Source organism: Peromyscus maniculatus, chromosome 13 (assembly GCF_049852395.1).
Source record: "Peromyscus maniculatus bairdii isolate BWxNUB_F1_BW_parent chromosome 13, HU_Pman_BW_mat_3.1, whole genome shotgun sequence".
Taxonomy (NCBI): Eukaryota; Metazoa; Chordata; class Mammalia; order Rodentia; family Cricetidae; genus Peromyscus; species Peromyscus maniculatus.
In genome coordinates, this window is record NC_134864.1 from 42,194,017 (window position 1) to 42,218,982 (window position 24,966).

Sequence of the window (24,966 nt, forward strand, 5' to 3'; positions counted from 1 at the left end):
CATCCCACCCTGTCATAGGACAGTCACCAGCATATGAGCTGATGTGGTGGTGGAAATCTTAAGAGAAAGACAACTGGGTCAGTCATTACTTGTGACTTTTCTAACTCCCTTACTTGGTGAAAACTAAACCCTACTGCTCCCTTTACATAAGTTGTTGTTGCTGCTGCTAGCAGACCTGGTGAAGGACCCCTGAGCAGGGCTGAGACTCCATGCCATGGCTCCATGAGTGTCTAATAGCCTCACAAGGACCGCATTCCTCCCCAACACACCAAGACAGAATGAAGTCTCCTTTCCAGAAACTTCAGTGTATGTGTGTAATATACCAAAAAGAGTAAAACTTCACACAAGAAATAATATGCCAAACAGAAAATAGTCACTCTTTATAAATTTGGATAGGGTCTAAGTTATTCCTTGTAATATATGTGTATGTGGTCATTCTGTAGAGACTTGGGGTGATTCGCTCCCAAGTTGTCCGCTGGGATGATCGCCAGAGCTTCGGGTCCCCCTGAATGGCTTCCAGGATGCTCTCTGTCAGAGCTCTCAGCAACATGGAGACGGCACTCTTGGATTCCTGACACATCCATGGTCTATATCATGTCCAGCTGGAAATGAGAAAAACATATTTAGAAGGGAACCAGCTGCGCACGCGCACACGCGCGCGCGCGCGCGCACACACACACACGCACACACACACACACACACACACACACACACACACACGCACATATACAGGTATTCTCTGCCAACTATTTTAGGACTTAAACACCAACTATTTCCTCATTCCAGCCCTAAAAACTTTCCCACGGAAAGGCTGACAGCATAGGACGTGGTCATCACTGCGGGTTCCCTGAGAGGCTGAAGGGCACCCATGGTCCTTCCACACATGAACGACGGCTGTGAAAGCCCACATTTGCACAGCTTCCCAGGCACCCACAGTACGGTGTGACGAGTCCAGGAAACTGCAAATGTCTATCCGTTGGCTTTGTTTCTATTAAGCTAATTGAGAACATTGAAGAAGTGGGCTTTTAAAGGATGTTTGTATTCGTCAACCCACACAGACTGCATGTTACACTGCTTATTTTTGGTTAAGAACAATTTCAGTGAATTATAACATTTTTCTACTCAGGAAATAGCTTCCCTGGCTCCCTTTTAGTTCTTCAGAGGGAAGGATTAATCTGAATGAACGCTATAATTGAAACCGCAGAACTCAGGAATCCCCATTATGAAATTACCTATACAATTAAATTTATAATAGTAATAATTAATTGTAATGGTAATAATTAACAGTGCAAGGTGCATCTGGTGTGTGTGAAATTACACACACACACACACACAAGTCTACAATGACAGGTTTTGTGGCTGTATTTACAGCTCAGACAATGGGGTCTTTACACACCTGGTACATATTAAAAGTACTTACTAAATCATCCACATCACCACCTTCTTCAAGCTCTGCCTCGTCTTCTTTTGCTTTGTCTTTGGGGGCCAGAAACTATAAACAGGAATGACAACAGAATGATTACTTTTGTCTGTTTTGACAAAAGGACCACGCAAACGCAGGAAGGCTCTGAGACATAGGGGCTCGGCCTGTCCTCTCTCGTCTCTGAACAAGAAGGCTAGTTTTGAGATTTGATAGTCCACACTAACTTGTCACCAAAGAGAGAGTTCTGTGAGAGGGGGAAACATCAGTGTTTGGCGGAGAGGTGACTGATGGTGCACACCTGATACTTTGTTTCTTCCAGAGGGTGTGCTGGCATGTTCAGGTTAAGAAAAATAATGAAGTCCCCACCCACCCACCCACCCACCCACCCAGTAAAACCAGCACCTCTTGGTTTCCTTTGAAAGGAGCAGAGGAATTAAGCAAGATTATAGTCATCTATTCCTGAACCTAGGTGAGGACAAATGTCCACAGAGAACAAAATGGGTGAGCTTGGGAGGCTGTTTAATCTTCCCTAGAAATCCTTTGGTTTGTGTTAGAAATGTTTGAAAACAGGCAGATGAGAACAATCTGTATCAGTGTACTTAGAGCTGGAGCTTCTAAAAGGCAGAGACACTGAAAAGTCTGTAAGGATCCAGGAGTGATACCAGGTTTCTCAAAGTACTGAGTGGCTCTGGAAATGATCTGAACACCATTTCCCACCCTGCCCCTCAAGACAGAAAAGCAGGAACCTTCTCAGACTTCGAGGCATATAGCACCTGCATGCGAGAGGTAGGTCTAACTAAGGCCAACCTGTCCCAGCACAGAAGATGACCTGTCCAGGTAAGCAAGATGAGCTGTAGAAGTGTTTTAAATGGGGCAGTGGAGGTGGGCATGGCTTTCTGCTGTTATTCTGTGTGGTAAGCAAGCCTTCCAGTTCAACCCTGCCTCCATGCATCAAGGAAAGCATGGCCTTGCAGTCTTCTCCCTTTCCTAACATGAAAGCTGTTTCCCCTATGAATCCTGGTTATTTTTATGAATGATGGGTATGACCACGACCTCTGAAACTCAAGATATAAAGGTATCTCCTTATCAAGCCATAAGCCAGTCTCCCACTAAACACGAGGCTTTGCACAGCACATTCCTGGAAGCATGTTCCGCTCACACGTATGTCACAGAGCTGTTAGTGTGAGGCTGGTATGCCTCACTGGCTCTGCTCTCCCCTGGGCCAGAGGCGACGGCAGTCTGTGGACAACATCTCTCCCCTGGGCTTCCTTCCTCACTTCCTCACTTCTTGTTGCTGTCCATTTTGACTGAGATTCTTGAGGACATTATGCATCTTCCCAGAGCCCTTGGGTGACCCTCCACTAGATCCTGTGCGGAGTTGGGATCAACACCACCAGAGACAGACAATCTGAGGCAGACAGTGTGAACACCACTGTAACGCGGTTTAGGTCTCACTGAGCCTATGTATTTATTCTGGGTGATGTTAATAAAGATATCTGAGGGCCAAGTGCCATAAATGAAGTTTTGCACTTGGTTTACTATGTCAAAGGTTAGAAATAAGCTACGCTCGCCCCTTGATTCTTACTCTTTATAGTTGTCCTGATTATTATACTAAAATGATTATTTCCTGCCTTGCCTCTTCCACTCATCATTAACCAACACAGACAATTTTCCACATATCAGAAACATAGAGTAAGACTTACCTAGTTAGGGTAAAAAGGATAAAGGTAGAGCTAGTTCTCACTATATACCCCTGTGGGGCCACAAATAACCAGCACCTCCCAAAGAAATGACAAACTCCATAGCTCGGTGGCAATAGCCCACTACATACGGCACCTCAGCAACCCGAAACGTGATAGGTACTCCTTGATGACTCTAGAAAAACCCTAATGCATCCTGGCATTCATCCTCTAAGCTCCAATTCCCACTGCCCCACCTCCTGCAAGGCCTCTTCATATTGCAATTAAAGGATAAGTTAAGATAGGATGGTCTGCACAGTATGGCCACGGTATATATAATTAAACACGAACGGCACATCTCTGAGATGTGGCCAAATTCCTAGGAAGGGCAGAACAGCAGAAAAAAGCGAGAAAGAAAAAAAGCCCTGAGCTTCCACCAATTTCAGAGCATCAGCAGCTGTGTTTCTGACCAATCTCCACATTCCTAAGCATAAGCAGATTAGGCTAAGGGCTGGGCTGCCTCCTTATCCTCGCCAAAGCCCCAGGCTGATCTCGTCTGCAGATCGCTCCTCATCAGTTTCAACAGCATTTCTAGACTACGCAGTGACCGGGAAGCTAGAGAGTGAGCGCTCGAGGCCCGCTTTCTCAACCAAAGAACCAAATTCTCAGGTCACAGCAGAAAGGGGTAAGAGTCACTCCCATCTTTTGTCGTTCTTTTCCTTTGCAATGTGCCTAAGTGAAGCAAAAACAGAATGGACACTGGGGTGACATGCTTCCTCTTCCCCAAACCACCATCATTTACTTGGGGTCACCACAAAGAGCCTCTTTACCTACAGATCGCTATACAAGGAATCAACAGTACTATCTCTAAGTACACGAGATTCAACGCTGGCCACATTCAGAAAAATGGAATCAATAACCGCTGCATAGGAACGGCCAGCCTTATCCCTCCATTAAGACTAAAAGCTAACAGTCAGACCCTTACCAACACCCATGCTAAAAACACAGGGGTAGGGATGGTGGCATTCCTAGCATTTAGAGCCGAGGCAAGTGGATTGCTTCAGAGTTCCAGGCCAGCCTGGTCTACACAGGCAGTTCCAGGCCAGCCTGGAACATAGAGTAAGATGTTGTCTCCAAAACAAAACCCCAAGGCTTTTTCACTGGGCTGACTCCAGCACCATCAGATAACTATAGATTATTCGAAAACATCAGGTTGGGACAGGATCGGTAAGCAGATTGTCTAGCATGGGCAAAGCCCTGATCCAGTGCCTGATACTATAGCAGCAAAAATTAAGCAAACCAACCAACCAACCAAAGCCAGATATGGTGGTTCAATCATGAGGTGCAGGTGGGGATGGGGGGAGGGGTTAAGCAATTCAAGGTCACCCTCCACTACAAAGCCAGTTCAAGCCACTATGGGTTACATGAGCTCTGGCCTAAAACAACCAAACAAACAAAAACCAGTCAAGAGGAACACAAGGTTGCCTAACATGAAATAATCTGGGGTTTCACTAATGCTATACACAGCTTATTTCACTCAAAGACAAGAGCGTGCAGCGGAGAAACCCTCAGCTCTGCTGGTTTCTGAGGAGCCCTGGGCAAGGACCTGACCGTCCTACAGCTGATTATTCCCAAATGCCCCCTCTAGCTCATGGGCTGGTGTTTGGTCTCGGATGAACTAAGGGAGGCAACAATGTTTATATAAGTGTGAATGCTCTAACTAGAGGGGTTACATCCAATGTCTAGACAAGTCTTCCAAGAACACCTACCATGTCTTCATTTACAAACGTCCAGCTTCCCAGACAAACCAAAGGCCTGCGAGTAGGAGGAAGGATGGACGCTGCAGTAGAATCCTAACAGGGACGCTACACAGCTCGACCACAGAAAAGAGCAGCAGCGGAAAGTCACAAAAGCTCTGACTCCAAGTACACAAGCGCCAGGAACAGACGCAAAGGCTCTCAAGGGACAGAGTCGGTAGTGGGTGTGCAGGAGACAGGAGGTTCTGACTGGGAAGGGCGTGCATGTCAGACCCTGACCTCTGGGCAGCAAACACTCAGGTACATCACATGGAAGAATCCATCAAATTGTATACACATGATGTTATTACATTATGTTCTGCCTTAGTAAAAGTTTAAATGTAAAATTTACCAAGCTTGCAGGGGGTGAGGGGGGGTGCACACCTTTAACCCCAGCACTTTGGAGGCAGAGGCAGGTGAATCTCTGTGAGTTCAAGGCCAGCCTGGTCTACAGAGTGAGTTCTGGGACAGCCAGGGCTACCCAGAGAGCCCCTGTCTCAGAAAAAAAAAAATTACCAAGCTTGCCATGCATGGTAACACATGCCTTTATCCCACAGGAAGGCAGATCTCTGTGAGTTCAAGGCCAGTCTGGTCTACAAAGTGAGTTCCAGGACAGCCAGGGCTACATAGTGAGACTTAGAAAAACAAAACAAAAAGTACTAAGCTTTAAATAACCATTAAGTAATACTGTGAGATCACGATCACTCACACACACACACACACACACACACACACACACACACACACACACTTATTTCCCTAACATCCAGAAAAACTACATCAGTAATTTAAAGCAGAAATAAACAAAGGAAATGGTCATGGTCCAACAGAGACCACCAACCAGTTAGAAATATGATTCTTTTCTTTTTTTTAGACAGGGTCTTGCTGCACATCTCGGGCTGGTCTTGAGCTCAAGACCCTCCTACCTCAGCCTCATGAGGACGGAGGTTACAGGCATGTGTCACCATGCCTAGAAAGAAACAGTTCTTTGGAGCCAGGCTCACAGGTTAAGAGCACTTGCTACCCTTCTAGAGGACCTGGGTTAGTTTCACAGCTGTCTGTAGTTCCCGTTCCAGGGGATCTGACACTGTCTTCTGACTCTGAGGGCACTTGGCATGCACATGGTACGCATACATACATACATACATACATACATACAAGCAAAACACACACACACACACACACACACTAAACAAAAAACAATTCTTTGTTTTTTGCTTGTTTTGTTTTTTGACAACCAAACCAAGGACCCTGGGCATGCTGGTCAAGTGCACTGCCATTGGGCTACACAGAACCCAAAGAAGTGATTCCTAGACGTTGTCTTAGAATCCTTCATCAGGATTCTAGGTCCTAGAACAGGATTCCCAGCCAGTGATTTCCTATGGAAAGACTCCATTAACTACTAATGACAGGCATAACACTCCCAGCTAAGAATAGAACAAGTTCAGCAAAAATATCAATGGGTCACAGTGACATTAAATGAATTACAGAGAGTAGTATCTGCACCTAGATTTCAAAATGGAACAGAGATGCCAGGCAACTTGAAAGTGCCTATCTAAATTTATGAATGATTTTTCTTTTTGACATGGGCAGCCCAGTTGGTCTTGGCCTTGGCTCCACATGCCTTCTTCTCCCAAGTTGCAGGGTTATAGCCACGAAACACCAAAGTTATCTCTGTGAAATACATTTCCATGTCCGTAGCAGGACAGACGTACCTCCATTTCTCAAAGAACCATAAAATCCACATACTTCTAAAACATACTGGAGAGCAGTGACTCTCCTTAAGGTGTTGCATGAAGTTATCATTTAATTTTCACTTCAAGTGAACATCCCTGGATAGTTATTTCCTTTCAAATGTCAACATTTCACAGCAAGGACTTGACAGCTTGCTCATTTTAAAAAGCTGATGGTAAACATCTTGAAAGAACGTGGATGAACAACAGGGCTGGCTCTTCCATCTTTCTGATTAGTCAGGGTTCCCTAACTGATTATCTGGGAAGGGGTGAAGCTAACCCTGGACCACCGTGTAAACGAATACTCAGCGCCTGTGCAAAGAGTTCGCATTTCACCAATAGCTGCAGGGCGTCACTCCTACCAACACCACGCAGGGCTGGGGAGACGGCTCGGCCGGTGAAGGCGCTGATGCACAAGCATCAGAACCCGAGCCAAGCCAGATGTGTCAGCAGCAGGCTCGGCGAGAGACCCTGCCTCAAAAAAAATCTGTGAAGGACGATCGAGGAAACCATTGATCTCAATGGTCATTGATCTCTGACCTCCATGCACACAACCCCACATGCACACATATACAAACACAGGCCCATACACCAACAAAAACCAAACACACACACACAACTCGGGGGGGGGGGGGGGGAGGCCATGAGGAACCCGTTTCCCTGAGCCAGAGTCTAAATCTGCATTTCTCACTAGCATCTACAGGCGCATTTTTCTCTCACAAAACCAACAGATGCCATTTTTAAATGTTTTTTTAAATCTTTGTAAGTATGCATATGGTGTGTACACATGCACGCACGCACGGGAGTGTGCAGGCAGGTGCACACATGCCACACTGTGCATGAGGAGGTCAGAGGGCAACTCTGAGTGTTAGTCCTGCCTTCCACAGAGTCCCTTTTAGTTCATTGTGTCCTAAGCTTTCCCACTAAGCATTCCTCTGGTCATATAAACACGTTTAATAGAAAAACCAAAATAGATAGATAGATAGATAGATAGATAGATAGATAGATAGATAGATCGGTAGGTAGAAGCATTGAAAATGTGAAAGAAAAGAAAGAAAGAAAATTACGTTTTCTAGATGCAAAAGGGAGTCTGCAAAGTTGATGTGCAATATACTTTTGCAGAGGCTATAAGGTAATGCATACCAAAGTGCGTCTCATAGAACGGGTACTCCAAGCATTCCACTGCATCTCCTGGTTCTCATCTGCCATACAGTGGTGTTTTGCTGGTATAGAAACACTGTCCACCAAGCAAGGCGGCACCAAGTACCCAGTGACAGGGGCAGAGCTTCTCCCACCTGTTACCCACTGCGCTACCTCTACTCAAAGATAACGAATTCCCCCCCACCCCCAGCTGTCTTACACTAAACCCAGAGTCGGTCCTGGTGATGTTAGAATCGTCTAAGGACTCCACCTGATTCCTAGAAACTAGCTGAACTTTCTCTCTCTAAAGCTTAATTCTCAGACATTAAAACTCCTGATGCACAGGCTCGGTGCTCTTTAATGTGAAAGAAGATCTCACACGTACAATACAGAGTGAGTCTCACACAATCTGAAGGTATTCTCTCTTGTTAGATCCCTTCCCTCACTAACTCTGTATTCACTGAGGTGTGATATTTTTGGCTAAGACGTGCTGCGGGGAGAAAAGCCTGCCTTTTGAAGATCAGCATTCCCTACTTCCTGTGAAAACTAGTATATGTAGTCAATCTCACCTAGATGACAGGTTTTTCATAATGCATAGTGATTAAAATTAAATTGTACATGGACTTGCTGTATCTAGCAAGGGCTGGCTGGCACAGCTTTACTCCAACTTCTCCAGGTCTGACGGCCAGCTGTTCCATCAAGCGCTATCTGGATGCCACTGTGACTGTGTTGTAGGTAAGATACACATTTTAAAAAGGCTGACTTTAAGGACACCCTTGATAACGTTAGTAAACCTCGTCCAATCAGGTGAAGGCCTTGCACAACACAGCAGGTTGTGTCCACAAACACAAGAATTCCTGGGGGAATTCTTCAGAGACGGTGGACACAGAAACCAATCAGCCAGTCTACTGTGTGCTGGACAACAGACTTGTCACAGTGATGGAGGCAGGACCCCCCCCCCCCCAAGCATCCATCCTCCATATAATCTGCGTGGATTTGCCCAGATGAGTCTGAGCATCTACTGAACCGAAACTGACAAGAGACTTTTTTTTTTTTCCATTAAGGATGCTATCTTGTGAGAACTTTTGATTTTGAAGGGTTACCCTCTGGTATCGTTAAACTTGATAAGGTCATGTTAAACTTTATAAGGTCATGGGTCAGTGGCAGCCAGCACCCATCATCAAGGAGGATGAAGGCAATCAAAGTGTATATCTTTACCAGTGTCTAACTTGAGGTCCTCCATCACTACATTGGGGTAAAAGCCTGTACCCACAATCAGCTTGTGTGTGCCTGCAAGTGGAGGCAGACAACCTGAAAATAGAGTACTCTTCCTTCTATAAGAAGATCATGTTGTGGATAATACAATACGATGATTGGCATTTTCCCACTACAGGTCACTTTTTTATTCTCTAGTCTAACTTTAAGGCAAGCTTAAATGCAGAAAAAATCTGGAATTTCCTTTTCTTTAAAGGTCTAGGTTAAACAGATACAATCTGTGTGTGTGTGTGTGTGTGTGTGTGTGTGTGTGTGTGTGTGTGTGTGTATGCGTGTGTGTGTGTGTGTGTGTGCGCACACGTGTGTGCGTGGGTGCGTGTGTGTGTGTGTGTGTGTGTGTGTGTGTGTGTGTGTGTGTGTGTGTGTGTTTCTTTGAAGACCCTTGATCGACACAGTTTGGTTTAAGGGAGAAATGTTAAGCATTGTACAAAGTGACAAACAGAAATAAAACCAAACATTTGAGTGACATTCTCAAGCCCGTGGCACTAGGTACTGACTGTGGCTGAAGTGGCTACAGGCATTTGTAGGGCACTGAGATGATAATCAGTACCACAGAGCATTCTTCTAAGCACTGCGATCTTACTTCTCCAGGGGAGGCCCATACCTGTTCTTTAACAAAAACTTGCAGAGTGTGAGGTGGGGGTGGGGCGTGGCTCAGTTGGTGGAATATGCTTCCTTTGCAAGCGAAGGCCCTGGGTTCAATTCCCAGCATTACATGCACTGGTGTGATGATGTAATCTCAGCAGTTCAGAGATGGAGGCAGCAAGATCAGGATTCAAAGCCATGCTGAGGAGATGCCCAGTGAATAAAGTATTTGCTGCACAAATGAAGACCTGAGCTTGGAACTTAAGAACCCATGTGAACTCTGGAGACTGCGGTGCACATCTGTAATCTAACACTGGAGACTGTGGTGCACATCTGTAATCTAGTGTCCACGTAAACGCTGGAGACTACGGTGCATATCTGTAAACCCAGTGTACCTACAGTAAGATGGGAAGTAGAAACAGCAGAAGTCCCAGACACTTGTGGTCAGCTACCCTGTCACAGGCCAAGGCAAGAAGAGGTCCTCCCTCGAACAAGATGGGAGGCAAGGGTGACACCCAAGGTTGTCCTCTAACTGTCACATCCATGTCATAGCACGAGTGTGCCTGCACTCACATTAATATATACTTCAACAGGTATACACACACACACACACACACACACACACACACACACACACACACACACAAAGGTTTTGTTTTTAAGTTCAAGGTCTTCCTTAGCTATACAGAGAGATCGAAGCCAGCCTAGGTATAGACCCTGTCTCAAGAAAAAAAAAATCAAATAAAAAATAAACAAGAAAAAAAAAACTTTGAAAATCAAAATACTTAGTAAAAATTCTTGATTCATGATGGCTAACTTCTTGCCCAGATAATTCTCTAATGTCCGTGTCTAATTTCTTTTCTGAGTTGCAAGTTCACAGCATTTTCCATGTGACCTGAAGTTAGACAAACAGTAAACGTTCCCACTCTTGTCCCAGCCATTCCCTTCCCAGCCCCGGGCCCAGCTCTCCTTTACACCCGTGGTTATGTCCAGTCTCATCCCAGCCCTGTGCTCCCGGAACTGACCATCTGAGTTCCCAGGGGTCAAGGTGCCATCATTATCCAAGCCCAGTGACTGGCACACAGCAGCTGAGTCAACCGCCGGCTGCCAGGTACTGTCCTGGTGGGACGAGGTCAGCCAGTGACTGGGACTGACGCAGAAGGTTATAAACTATGGACTCTAAGCTGTTCAATTTAATTTCATACAAATTTCATCACAACCTTGAGGTACAAAGAAGAATTACTTAACTAAATAATAGCTACATATATTTGACTGACAGCTGAGTCAGATTTAATATTCAATGCATCAAACAAGGAGGCCTTAGCCTAACAAATGTGCCAATCAAAAGCTCATGGCTTCTGTATACATGGGGTCTTTCACAAAAACACCTGGCTATTCCCAATGCTAGACTAGCGTTTCTCTACCAGTTCAACATTATAGTCACAAAAGTAGCTTTAAGACCTCAAACACACCACTGCTGAGACCTGTCTGAACCAGCAGAACCTCTGGGGTGTTCCTCTCTTAGTTTCGTGTTTAGTGCTGGGGAACAGACCCAGTACCTCGTGCACGCTGTTTTAGCCATTATTCTACCACTGAGCTAGGTCCCCAGGCCCCGCTGTTTAACCAGTATTTCTAAGGAGCCAGGGAAGGTGCAGCTAGATGGCCCAGTGGGCAAGTGTGTCGGCCATCAGGTCTGACAGCCTGAGTTCAAGCCTGGAGAACCCACGCGGTGCTACGTAGGAGAGAACTGATTCCTGCAGTTGTTTCTAACGTCCACACGTGCGCCATGTGCCACAAGTCATGTGCCATGGCGTGCAGACCACTCCACCACACACACACACCAAATAAATTTAAAATGTCATTTAAAAAAATTTAAGGTGGGGCTGCACGCCTTTAATCCCAGCACTCTGGAGGCAGAGCCAGGCGGATCTCTGTGAGTTCGAGGCCAGCCTGGTGTGCAGAGTGAGATCCAGGACAGGCACCAAATCTACGCAGAGGAACCCTATCTGGGGGGCGGGGAGGAGGGGCGGAATTTAAGGTGGGGAAGAGTAGGGTTGGAGAGTCGTACTCCACAGCCTTCATCAGGACCTGGGCTAAGCAGGAGACACATTGGGGTTCAACAATTCTGCAGCTACTAAAGCTGGGACCACAGGGATTCTAGAAACAACCATGGGAAAAGGAATGGACTGAACGTCTCTTCTGATGCTGCAGATGAGCAGCTGGCGTCGCTGGTGAGGAATAGGCACATGGTGTTAGCAGCTTCCTCGTGGTGTAACTCATCTACAGACAGCGAGGGAAGGAGCTCTCAATACCTTTGCGGCTTCCTCGGTTGTGACAGAGCTTCCAGGGCCTTCATCCTTGGTGATCAGAGTAACTCCATCTAAAAAGTAAGGTGAAGAACAGTGGAGATGCTTCTCTACATCGACCATGGGATTCCCCGTGTGTGTGCACACGTACATACACACGCGCGCGCGCGTGCACACACACACACAAGCAAAATATGCCCCATGCGTACAAACCCTAGGAAGGAGGCATGGATCGTCCAGCGAAGGAGAGATAGATAAGATCTACATGAGCAAACTGGAGAGGGAGGTGATGGAAGGCAAGGGATGGGGATGAGAACATAGGGGAATGGGAGGTTTGAGGTGGAACAAGGACAGAGTGGGAGAGCAAGGAAAGAGACACCATGATAAATGAAGACACCATGGGAATAGGGAGAAGCAGAGTGCTAGGGAGGTTCCCAGGAATCCACAAGGATGACCCCACCTTAGACTACTGGCAATAGTCGAGAGGGTGCCTGAACTGGCCTACTCTGGTGATCGGATGGCCAAACACCCTAACTGTCCTCATAGAGCCCTCATCCAGTGACTGACGGAAGCAGGTGCAGAGATCCACAGCCAGGTGCCAGGCTGAGCTCTAGGATTCCAACTGATGAGAGAGAGGAGGGATTCTATGAGCAAGGGACACTGAGACCATGATGGGAAAAAATACAGAGACAACTAGCCAAACTAGTGGAAATGAATGTGGACCAATAGCTGAGGAGCCTCCATGGTACTGGACTAGGCCCTCTGGATGGGTGAGACAGTTGTTTAGCTTGAACTGTTTAGGGGGCCCCCAGGCAGTGGGATTGGGATCCATCCCTGGTGCATGAACCGGCTTTTTGGAACCCAGTGCTTACGGTGGGACACCTTGTGCAGCCTTGGTGCAGGGAGGAGGGGCTTGGACCTGCCTCAACTGAGTGTACCGGGCTCTGCTGACTCCCCATGGGAGATCTTGCCTTGGAGGAGGTGGGAATGGGGGGTGGGTTGGAGAGGAAGGCTGGGGGGGTGGGAGGAGGGAGGACAAGGGAATCTGTGGTTGGTATGTAAAATGAATAGAAAATCTCTTAATAATTTAAAGAAAAGAAAAGAAACCCTGCATTTGCACATACAGGTACACCACACACATGAAAATGAAAACGTAAAAAGGAAGCTTGATGTATACTTCTAAGTAGCATAAATATTTGAAGAAAACACCACCACCTTACCCTGAACAACAATTTCCCAGAAGTGATTTAATTGTTTAATTTCCACTTTCTCTCGGAGGGCTTCCAGGAAACGATTGAAGCGCTGCTCTTCTGAAAACTGGGGGGTGGGCAAGGGGAAAAGAGGCAAGTCAGGGCAAACAAGAAGTCAAGCTCAGCTCCAGACCGATGGACTTGAATCCATCAGAAACAAAATGCACTTTGTCAACCGGAAACCAGCAACTCAGACTGCTCTGGTGTCTGTGAACCAGAAAGACGGCTACCCCTGCTCGGAGTCACACAGATTTTGGCAGCTTAGAACTTTTTTTTTTTTTTTTTTTTGGTTTTTCGAGACAGGGTTTCTCTGTGTAGCTTTGCGCCTTTCCTGGAGCTCACTTGGTAGCCCAGGCTGGCCTCGAACTCACAGAGATCCGCCTGGCTCTGCCTCCCGAGTGCTGGGATTAGTGCAGATAACTTCAAACAAAACAGCACTTTATAAATGCTCATGCAGCTCAATAATACACTGACCATCTGATGTCAAGAACTGTCAATTTATCCAATCTGTGTTTCTTTTCGTGACTACCAGAGACTGATCACAGAACCTTGTGCACACTGGTCCAGTGCTCTCCCACTGAGCTACCTACAGTACTTCAGCAGCAACCCAACCAATCTCGTTTTGTTTACACCCCTATCTCACACAGCTCTGGGAGTAATTTTAAAGTAAATTTCATCATATTATTTCAATTATAAATATTTCTGTATGTCATATCTAATATATAATATCTAATACATATATGTACATATATGTTTCTTAATTATATATAAATATAAATTATATATATATAAAAATATAAATTATATATATAAATAAAATTAAGAAACATACTCATCTTCGCTCCTTGGAACATGCCTATAATCCTAGCACTGGGGAAATGGAGGCAAGGCAGTGAGAAGTTCAAGGCCAGCCTCAGCAGTACTGTGAGCTGTTTAAGCCAGTATGGACAGCTGAGACCATGTCAGTAGCCAGAGAGACTACCGAGAAAGGGAGGAAAGGAAAACACATCCATTATACATCAGGAGATTTAAGAGGGCTGAAGGAGCAAAGAGCCACTTGATACTTTCTTTATATGAATTTCAGGTTCCTTAAAAACCTAATTTTCCTGCTTAAAGCAGGTCTGCATGAGCTGGCCGGATCCGATCCGTCCGCCGTCTCTCCTGCTCCGCTTCCATCTTGCTCCCACCTCCGCTGTGGTGATGCGGGTGGACACGGGGCCTCATCCACACCAGGTGACTGAGACAGACGGCCCACCCAAGTCCTACCCGGCACTGATCCCGCTTAGCTTGCGAGATCAGAAGAGACTGGGTGCCCTCGAGGCGGCACAGCCAGAGTCTGGCTCTGTCTCTTCTCTAAGGCCCACACTGCTGGCCGACATTCTTCCGGAGCTGTGGTGGCAATAAGTACCGGAGTCGGAAGCTCCGTGAAGCCCGAGGGAGGGATCTGAAAAGCAACACATCTTCTCCCCATTTAGCCAATTCTTTCCCCACTCCTCCGAGGCATCCTCAGTCTTCTCTGGCTTCCACTTTTCCAAATTGTTGTTGTTGTTGTTGTTTTTAATTTCTAGGGTTTTTGGATCATCTACTTCTGATGACATTTTCTCATTTTCTTGTCATTCTTTGTATGAACCTACATTATTCAAGTATTAATTTGTTCATTCAGCAAATATTTAATCAGCACCCACAAAGAAACACACTCTACGACTATGTCTACTTTAAAAATACACTTTTCTATTTCAAATTGGCTCACTTCTTGCTTAGAGGAATAAAGGCCCATAAATTATCTGGAAGAGGTTTATAAGCATTTTCTTTCTTTCTTTCTTTCTTTCTTTCTTTCTTTCTTTCTTTCTTTCTTTCTTTCTTTCTTTCTTTCTTTCTTTCTTTTTTTTTTTTGTTGTCGTTGTTGTTGTTGAGACAGGGTTTCTCTGTGTAGCCCTGGCTGTCCCAGAACTTGCTCTGTAGAGCAGGCTGGCCTCCAATTTGGAGATCCATCTGCCTCTGCCTCCTAAATGCTGGGATTAAAGGCGTGAGCCACCACCACTCAGCATAAGCATTTTCTAAAAGTTCCTAATGAAACGAAGAAACCCCGCTTAAAACACTGGGAAATTATTATGGTCTGTCAGGTTCTTTGTTTCTTCTGGTATTCATACACCTACTTGTCTTTGTAAAACCCCCTCAACAGTCACACTAATATGTATTTCCTAACAATTGTCCTGAAAGAGTTAGCTTAACCTTTATAATGGCAGAGCTACCAGAGGTTACAATGGGACTTTCCTCGCTTCTCTAAGTAGGAGCACGAAGCCTGGACACTGGTGTCACAAAGAGCTTAGCTAACTCTGAGGGATGAATCCGCGCCCCGCCCCCAACTGCCTCCATCCCTCCGGAGCGATGATAATGAGAGCTGCAGTGAATTCAGTCATTCCTCTGGGCACACCGCCCTGTTCACAGTGAGGACGGCGCTCCCGAAACCCAGGCTTATTTGGGGGTGTTGCTTGCTCGCTCTGCCCTTTGACAGCTGTCGGGGCAGAAGACGGGTGAGTGCAGTTACCTGAATGGCCTCCTCCCGGAAAGCTCTGATGCACTCCATACTCTTCATAAAATACAGTGTCTCGTTGGTATCCAAAAACTGCTCGATGAGACTTATTAGCTGGAGACTCGCTGGAACGTAAGACAACAAATGTATTCTCTTAGGTGGGAGGGACGCTAGTGAGAACACAGCACAGTTCTTACCACACAACTGTAAGGGCGACCTCGTGTTCAAGAGACTCGGAATCTGGATGCACAGCCACGTTTCTGTGCGGAGGGGTAAGATGCAATATTCTACCTCAGAAGTCTATATTTAGGAACTTTGGTGCTGGGCACGGTGGCGCACGCCTTTAGTCCCAAAATTCAGGAGGAAGAAGCAGGTGGATTTATGTGAGTTTGAGGCCAGCCTGGTCTACAAAGTGAGTTCCAGGACAGCCAAGGCTACACAAAGAAACTCTGTCTTAAAAACCAAGGAGAGAGACAGAGAAGAGAGAGAGAGAGAGAGAGAGAGAGAAATGAATTAGCAGAATGGCCCCCATACTGCTCTTCCAGAGGCCGGGAGTTCTGTTCTCAACACCCACATAGGGTAGTTCACAACAGTCTTTAACTCTAGATCCAGGGAAAGCTGATGCCCTCTTCTGGATGCTTGTGGGCACTGCACTCACATGCACATACTCTCACACAGCCACACACATACACATAATTAAAAACAATAAATCTTTTGAAAAAAGAAATTTGGCAATACTTGTTATTTGTCGAGAAATAAAATTAAATTTCTAGAGTGCTTAGAATTATAGCTAAGTATTCATTCTGGGGAGTCAAACACTAGGTTGTAGTAGGATATTTTGTTTTGTGTTTTTGCTTGTTTTTTTTTTTTTTATTTTGAACAATTCAAAACTACCTTTCATAATATATTCACAGGGAATTGATCCTCCAGTTCTTCCCTAACTCTGAGACTCAGAGTAACTCAAACAGTACCAGGCAATGAAAAGTAATGAGCTAGGGACAACCTACCTGGTACCAATCCCAGATCACATTAGGGAAGAGCAGGCCACATTCATCATCAGAATGAGCAATCATTACTATATCTGTGCCCTTCCTGGACCTGGATATTTCCCGGGCTTCTCAGTGTTGCACTAGCTCTGGACACTTAATGAGCAATAACTGTTAACAGGCAACATGTACATGCCTCAGAAAGCAGAAAGACATTACTAATGGTATCATTTTCAAGGCAAGCTGCAACTTGTGGCTGCCTCACAAACAAAGAAAAAAGGAATTCTTCAGTATGAAAAATGCAGAGGAGAAGAGAAACCTGCCCCGACCTAAGCTGAAGCAGAAACCATCAAAACATGAATGTCATGGCCTCAAGGTGCACTCTCCTTCGTCCCTGAAACCACGCGCTGCCTGGCTGCTTGACAGTTTAATGTGGTATGGCCACGATATTCTAAGTCTGCCATTTCCCAAAATCATGACCTCATTTGAACAGTCTGTTTAAAATGTACGTGAGAGTGCAATACTAAAGCAAACCGCTTTTAAGAGTCACCTGTGAGGGCTCAAGGCCACTAGCTGTGAATCAGAGACCCGGAGCATTGTTCAGTGTCTTACAAAAGACCTGAATCAACGCCATCTACTCATTTCCTGAGGACCTTAAAGCATGTGGAAAGGATTTAAAAAAAAAAAAAAAAAACCCTGAATAAAGCATTTTTCTAAAATAGCCATTTCTCAGGAAAAAATATCCCCAGGAACCATTCCGTCTCTCCTACCAACCCGGAGATTATGATCTCCATTACTATAAAGCATTTGACAAATTTGAGGATTAAAGAAACACTTCCCTATGCAATTTCAGAAACCTCGCCCAACGTGTCCTCCAGCGGTAAATTAATATCCAAGTACAATGCAAAGGACAGACGGCACGGTCCAATGGCCTTTCTGAGGTAAATAATACAACCGTGATTATCAGCAGGACAAAACCATCTACAAGAGGCTCAAAGCAAACAAAAGCGTTTTCTCTTTTCAGCGTGCAAAGGTAAAGCCTGGTGTTTCTAACACAGCTCACAATGGCTTCCTTTCGCAGACAGTCTGATATAGAGTTCACCTGGTATTATATGTCTTATATATACTATATAGATCTTACATATATTATATGTATTATATATCTAGGCACAAATAAACCCCTTGAGAGGTCAATGACACTAATCCCAAACATTCCAAGTCCTCTGTTTCTTCTGAGATGAGAATGAAGAATCTTAGGAAGCTGTAACCTAACTCTTTCTCTTTGCTTCATTTAACGACTGCATTAGCTTGTCCCAGTTAGTATTTATTGTGCAACTACTGTGTACAGGACGTGATGTTCCTTAGGATTCAATTAAGTTGAAGGTAAACACCTTCCCTTTGGGGACTGAACTGTCTACTGGGGAAAATAATATACATAATAATAATAATAGTAATAGTAATAATGGGGTGTAAATATGAAGAGGACTATGAATGTTGTGAAATAATGTTAACTTATCTGAAAACTTGTGTATGAGGCTGAATTTTTTCAAATTCTTGGTGATTACAGAAGGCATCATCAGTGAACATGGCTCTTAACTGAGCGATGAAAAGCAGAAGTTGGCTTTCTTCCAACAGAGCCCAGAGAGATGCCTCAGTCAGAGTACTTACCACGTGAGCACAAGGACGTGAGTTCAGCTCCCCAGCACCCCTGTAAATAGAGGATCCTCAGGGCATCCTGGGTAGCTACTCTAGCCTAATTAGACTGGCGGGTTCTGGGCTCAGTGAGAGACACTATCTCAGAACATAAGGTAAAAAGTGATGGAGAACGACACCCAAAGCTAACCTCTGGCCTCACACACATTCACAGGTATACACACCCATATGTCCATATGTATACACACACATCTACATGTATACACACACCACACACGGAGGGAGGAGGGAAGAGAGATTGAATAACCCTAAGTCTGAAGAATTGAGGTGGGGAACGCCCAGAGTGAGTGGACAAGGGTAAGGGGAGAAAGGACTTAGACAGAGAAACTGGAGGGAGGAAGTCTGTTCAAGAGTCTGCACGTGTGAGGAGGGTGGGGCTTGACTCCTGAGAGAGAGCAGAAGAAGAAAGGGTCCAAGGCCTTGGGAATGACAATATTTAAAGACGGACGGAGGAATGAGAGCTGCAGGGGACAAGAAGGAATAGTCAGGAGGAACGTAGAAACCAGGACTTGGATCGTAGACATTAACAGAAGAAATAAAGAAGAAAGATGTCCGTGTCTAAACTACTACATAAAGGCTATGAAAGGGCCAGCGAGATGGCTCAGTGGGTAAGGGTGCTTGCCACCAAGCCGGATGAGCCGAGTTCAATCCCTGGAGTCCAAGTGATGAAAAGACAGAGTCGATTTCTCCAAGTTGTTCCTACATGAGCACCACAGTGTGCTGCCCCCGAATGCCACACACAAAACGAAGTGGGGGGGGAGGTGGAACTACAAAGAAACACATGTTAAAACACCGAGGACTGGGGGATAAGACTTATGGCATCTAGTTCACGAGTAAACAATGCAGAGAGGTGCTGAAGCGTTTCACAAAAACCACAGCCTCCCTACCCGTTTTATCCTGAAATATGAAAGAATACACCACACACACACAGAGAGAGAGAGAGAGAGAGAGAGAGAGAGAGAGAGAGAGAGAGAGAGAGAGAGAGAGAGAGAGCAGCTTAGAGAAAATACTCAAACTCAAACTAAGCGAATATCAAAGCCGACTCTCCACTTGTAATGGTGGCATGGTGAAGAAGATGAAGACGTCTCAACACCCAGTTTCTAGTTGAGATTGAAGTCCTCAGGACCTGTGAACTTATGCAGATCTAGTCTTTCATGTGTACCCGTCTGACTGCCTTTTCCTTTCCACAGGACTCAGGAACTCGGGCAAATGAACCCAGCACCTTCCAACAAACCCAGTGAGCACAGGGAGCTGCATTCTGTCCTTCTGGAAGCAGGCAGTCACAAGCCAGTGCCTCTGGCCCTATTCTGAATTCTGCCCCTTTACCTAGACCACTTTGTGGTTCACTGACTATAACGAACCACTTAGCACCAGGGCATAGGTGGGATTGATAATGCCTTACATTACTGAATATTAGGGAGAGCTGAGAACAAGATCTGGGGCTTGTCCCATTTCCCTGCCATCTTTTTAAAAGGTAAAATCAAGAAATGGCAAACTTTCCTTCCTAGCTGGCTGATGCTTTGGCTCCTCTGTCCTGCTGTATAAAAGAAATGGCTGATCACCAGGTGCTTTTCTCTGCTTCTCCAGCAGCTACAGAGCTAAGAAACAGTCTTCATACTCAGTAAGTCACAGACCTAACTATAAACGCACTAAAGTGTTCAGAATTAGACAATGACTCGGTAATACTTATTAGTAGCTAATATAAAAAAATGGCCATTGGAAGGACCATCCATTTTAGGAGACTACAGACGGCGAAGGGCCTTCATTATCTTAGGGAGGCTTCAAAGATATCTCTTCTTGATTCAGGTTGTATATGGGCTTAATATAGTGTCATAGCTGGGGCTTCTATTGCTGCAATGAAACATCACAACCAAAAAGCAAGTTGGGGAGGAAAGGGTTTATTTGCTAACACTTCAGTATTACTGTTCATCACTGAAGGAAGTCAGGACAGGAACTCACACAGGGCAGGGTCCCGAAGGCAGGAGCTGATGCAGAGGCCATGGAGGAGTGCCTCTTACTGGCTTGCTCCCCATGGCTTGCTCAGCCTGCTTTCTTATAGAACCCAGGACCACCTGCCCAGGGATAGCACCATCCACCATGGGCTGGGCCCTCCCCCATGGATCACTAAATGAGAAAACGCCTTACAGCTGGATCTCGTGGCGGCATTTGCTCAACTGAGGCTCCTTCCTCTGATGACTCCTGCTTGTGTCAAGTGGATACACAAAATCATCCAGGACATATTGCAATACAGAATCTTGTTCATATGTGAAATGAGCCTCAATATTATCATGCATTTATGTCACATTCAAAGGATACCCAGACTCAGAAGTGTTCCATCAGAGGAAAATAGCAGACTTTTCTTGTTTTATCTGAAATCCATGCCCTCCCTCTAAAGAAAACATTCGACACCAACCCAAGTCCTACAAGACAGACAGACTACCTTCCTTCTCAGTGCGTGGTATCAAGGGCCAAGACACGTGGGGCCAGAACATACTCTGTCTCTTCCATTTACTCACTACCTATGATCTACGAAGGTGTTTCCACTCAAATGAAAGAAGGTAACTATGGGTTTTTCCTCTTACCTAACAGAGAAAAAAAGGCAACAGACTCATTCACCTGTCAAATATCACATATAACAAATGCTGAAGGCATCCTGAATGACTTCACTGAGCCCAAGCATCATTCAGAATGTCTCCCGATTGAATTATCTTTACTGCTTCAATGCCTTATGGGAAGTTTACTTATTGCTCATTTTGCAGTTATCAGTGGTTAAGTCTTTTTTTTTTTTTTTTTTGAGACAGGGTTTCTCTGTGTAGTTTTGGTGCCTGTCCTGAATCTTGCACTGTAGACCAGGCTGGCCTCAAACTCACAGAGATCCGCCTGCCTCTGCCTCCCGAGTGCTGGGATTAAAGGCGTGTGCCACTGCCACCCGGCTGGTTAAGTCATTTTTAAATGGTAAGAACAGATTTATATTCCTAATGATAATTGTATCTTAGTTTTTAAAACTTACAAGGCAACAATAAAAATTTAAGTGTTTAAATCAAATAAACATGTTAGGCCACTCATTTTTAGCAGAATAAAAAGGAGTAATGTTCACTAGCAGACAAAACTCTGGGCAAGGAGTCAGTCACCAATTAAACCCCGCTTTCAGCCAGAAAGCTGGACGGGACATGTGCTTGGTAACAAAAGGGAGTCCATGGTGCCGGTTTAAAGACAGGCAGCTAAAATGAGTTGGATCACAGAATAGCTCCCCTTTTTGTGTCTCTTTAGGGTGTGAATCGGCTGCCGAGGGTAGAGCTTGTGAGTCTATCAGCCGGGGGAAAGAAGTCCCTGGAAACGTTTAACACAGGACATGGAAACGCAAGCAGTCGTTACTCTCATGATGAAGAGCTATGCCATCAACTGAGAATGTCCTGTAAGGCAGCACACAGCGGCGGCAGGAGGCCTTTGGCACCTTGTGCCTTGTAACAACAAGAACAGAGCATGGGAGGGAACCAGAGCCGGGGACCTGCCCTGCAGGAGGCAAAGTCACAAAGGATCAGAGATGTGGCCCCACCTTCCGCCAGTTTCCTGCCAGAATCTCCCTCTGACTGAACCCCGCACCAGTCTGTAGACCTGGGGAAATGGCAGGGGCCACCCCAGCCTCCCCGTCCCTTGACCACCCAGTGCACACGGGGTAGAGTGAGGTGCGTATGGAAGGGCCACCTGCTACGCACCTCATCATGAATTTACCAAAAAGACCTCTCATTGTTTGAACTGGACATTTCCAGGAGAACCGGATGTCAACAAGACATTGACATACATAACAAAGGAAGAACAGCATTTGCTGCATTTTTTCTTGGCTTCCTAGTGAAGTGGGGCACAAGAAAACCCAACAAGGGACTGAAAAGATTCCCCAGCATATCTGAAGCTTTTTTCTGTAAACTTCACTCTACAAAAACAGAGCCACGTAAAAACAGCTCGTTTTACTAATTGTAACACCTTTAGCTAAGTGGCATACATTTCCTTTTTCTCCAGGTTTAACATGGGGAAACAGCAGCAGTCACCCACCACACCACCTCATGGCCGTGGAAACAGACAGAAGAGCCTAGAAGCAGCTGACTGGCTTCCCACTGGACCCAGACAAAGCACAAAAAGGAGGTACTTCAAGTATTTCTTTTTAAATGACAAAAGGCAGGCTGATTTGTTTCTTAACCTGAGATTCCAAGAAGTTTTCCTTGGATGTCTGTGCACCTGGCTCTCCTACTCCTGTTAGAGCTTGTATAATCTCCAGGGAATATTCTTATTGGAGAAAGCGAAATCAGATGACACCCAACTACAAAAAGCATAAATTTTATGAGCCTGAAAATGGCCTTTCAAATTGCCTGTTCAAGCAGCAGAAGACAGAACTTGCCCTTTGCCTCTTGTGTCCTTTGTCCCTGAGGAACTGCTCTTCGGGACTCAGCCTCATCATCCTTCAGTTAGCACAGGGGCGTGGCTTCCTTGTAGAAAGACTAAAAAGGCCAACAAGTACGCCAGGCTATCCACCGCCATCACACTGTGTGTGCCGGGTAGCAGGGGAAGCTGAACTAAGAATACGAAGTGCTGACTGCCTCAAGAGAAGAGGTGCAGCCCTGGATTATATTATTATTATCATTATCATCATCATCATCATTATTATCATCATCATCCTCATCCTCATCCTCATCACCATCTCTTTCCAATAAGTGAAAAACTCAATTACGATCTCCCATCTAAGCTCCACAAGTTCCATCACAGCCCATTTTTTCATGCTTAACGATTTTCTCATTAAATGCAGTAATTTCTTACAAATTACACTAATAAAAGCAAGTCCTGCTGGGTGTTTCCTCCCTTTTTAAATGCTGTCTTTTCATTGATGTGTTAAATTAAAACCCCAGGCACAAGGAGCAAAGTAAATCCAAAGTCTTCATTGTCGGGGTCTATTCCTAAGGACTATGAGATCTCTCTTGTTTTTTTGTTTTTATTTGTGCTAACTGTGGGTCCTACTTCTGTAGCTGCAAGAAAGGAGGATACTGAAGGCTTCTTGACTTTAGTTTACTGTAGAATTAAAAAAAAAATAGCGTGAGCTAAGTAAAAACTAGAAAAATGGCATCTGGTTGGGTCACTGGCTGTAAACTCACCACATGTGAAAAAGCATGACAATATATCATTTTAAAGCCTGAGAGGATAATATTTATCTTAAACAGTTTGGTTATAAGACCAGATCTCTTCCCAGGGCAGGTGGCAAATTTTAAATTTCATGATCAATGGATTAACTCCACAGAATTTTATGATCTTGCAATTTTTTTTCATTAAAAACACATATGTTAAACATTAAAAGCCCATTAACATTTCCCACAGAGCCTAAAGGTCATCAATTAATACAAGAAACACAGCAGTGAAATACAGAACAAAGAACATCCTCTCTCTAAAATGATTCATTTTCTCTAGCTCTAGAAAAAAAGAAGGAATATATTTGAAGCAAAAAAAGTCACATCATGCTAACATATGAAAGAGACCAAAGGAAGGACTTTCTCATTAAAGAAGGAAGAGATTTCTTTGGCTCGTTTATGTAAAGTATACGCCATATGTTTATGTGCTGTATATGCCATCCTCCTGAAGGATGGACTGGGCTTGGGGTGAGAGGCAGGAAGGGAAGAGAAAGATGGGTTCCACAAGATGCCAAGGTCCTAGAACTCTAACACTTGGCAAAAGTTACTGAAGTAAGAGATATGGAGGAACTAAGAGCCTTGCCATCTTGATTTGACCCTATTCCAGATGGGCAGTAAGAAGAGAGAGGATGCAAGATGGCAGGGTTTTGTAGTAACTGCGTCATACCTGAGTACGATGCTGATGTCGCCACCTAGTGCAGGGATTAAGCTGAAGGAACCAAGTAGCCATAGTAAGAGCACAGCCAAGAGGAAACAGTCTGAACACAAGAGCCCAATCTGGCCATGGGATCCAATTAAAACTCGGTAATCGAATGAAAGTGAAATTCCTGTATCAGTTGAGGATGTACAGTGAGTGATGAGTCACACTCCACACAGGCAGGCACCAGCTGAAGATGCTTCTGTGCACACTAGAGGCAGAGGCAGCACCCTGTTTACACAAGGCATCAAGAATTTGAGTCGTTCCTGAAGTATCAGTACTAGACATTTTAGAACAACCAAACTCTGCATAAATCCTCTACAACTCCACATTAACACCCTTGGTTAATGCAGCACCTCTCCTTAAGATCCTTCGGATCTCCTTTTTCTCCCATCTACATTTTTCCTCTCTTGTTTAATGAAGAAAGCTTAATATTTAGAGTTCAAATGCTAGAAATGCTATATTTCTCTATGTGGTAGCTAATCTTCTTTGCCAATTCTACTAGACTTGGAATCACCTAGAAGACGGATATCTGGGTGTGTGGTTGAGGGAGTTTCAAGAATTTAACTGAGAAAGGAAGAGCCACCTTCAGTGTAGGTTGTTGTTGTAGTGGTTTGAGTATGGATGGCCCCCATCGGTTCATACACGTGAATGCTTGGTAACGAGGGAGTGGCACTAT

The 24,966-nt window shown here is 45.0% G+C and overlaps 1 protein-coding gene across 1 annotated transcript in view; it reads right to left on the bottom strand.

Annotated features, from left to right (window-relative positions):
- Nucleotides 1–351: 351 nt before the first annotated feature.
- Xrcc5 (X-ray repair cross complementing 5) overlaps nucleotides 352–24,966 on the bottom strand; it is a 99,124-nt gene continuing 74,509 nt past the window's right edge. Inside the window, exons 17-21 of the mRNA XM_006972228.4 lie at nucleotides 15,736–15,845; nucleotides 13,158–13,254; nucleotides 11,944–12,011; nucleotides 1,421–1,492; nucleotides 352–602 (exon numbers count right to left, since the gene is read on the bottom strand). Coding sequence (XP_006972290.1) covers nucleotides 588–602; nucleotides 1,421–1,492; nucleotides 11,944–12,011; nucleotides 13,158–13,254; nucleotides 15,736–15,845 — 362 coding nt within the window. The 3' untranslated portion in view covers nucleotides 352–587. The remainder of the gene's footprint in view (nucleotides 603–1,420; nucleotides 1,493–11,943; nucleotides 12,012–13,157; nucleotides 13,255–15,735; nucleotides 15,846–24,966) is intronic.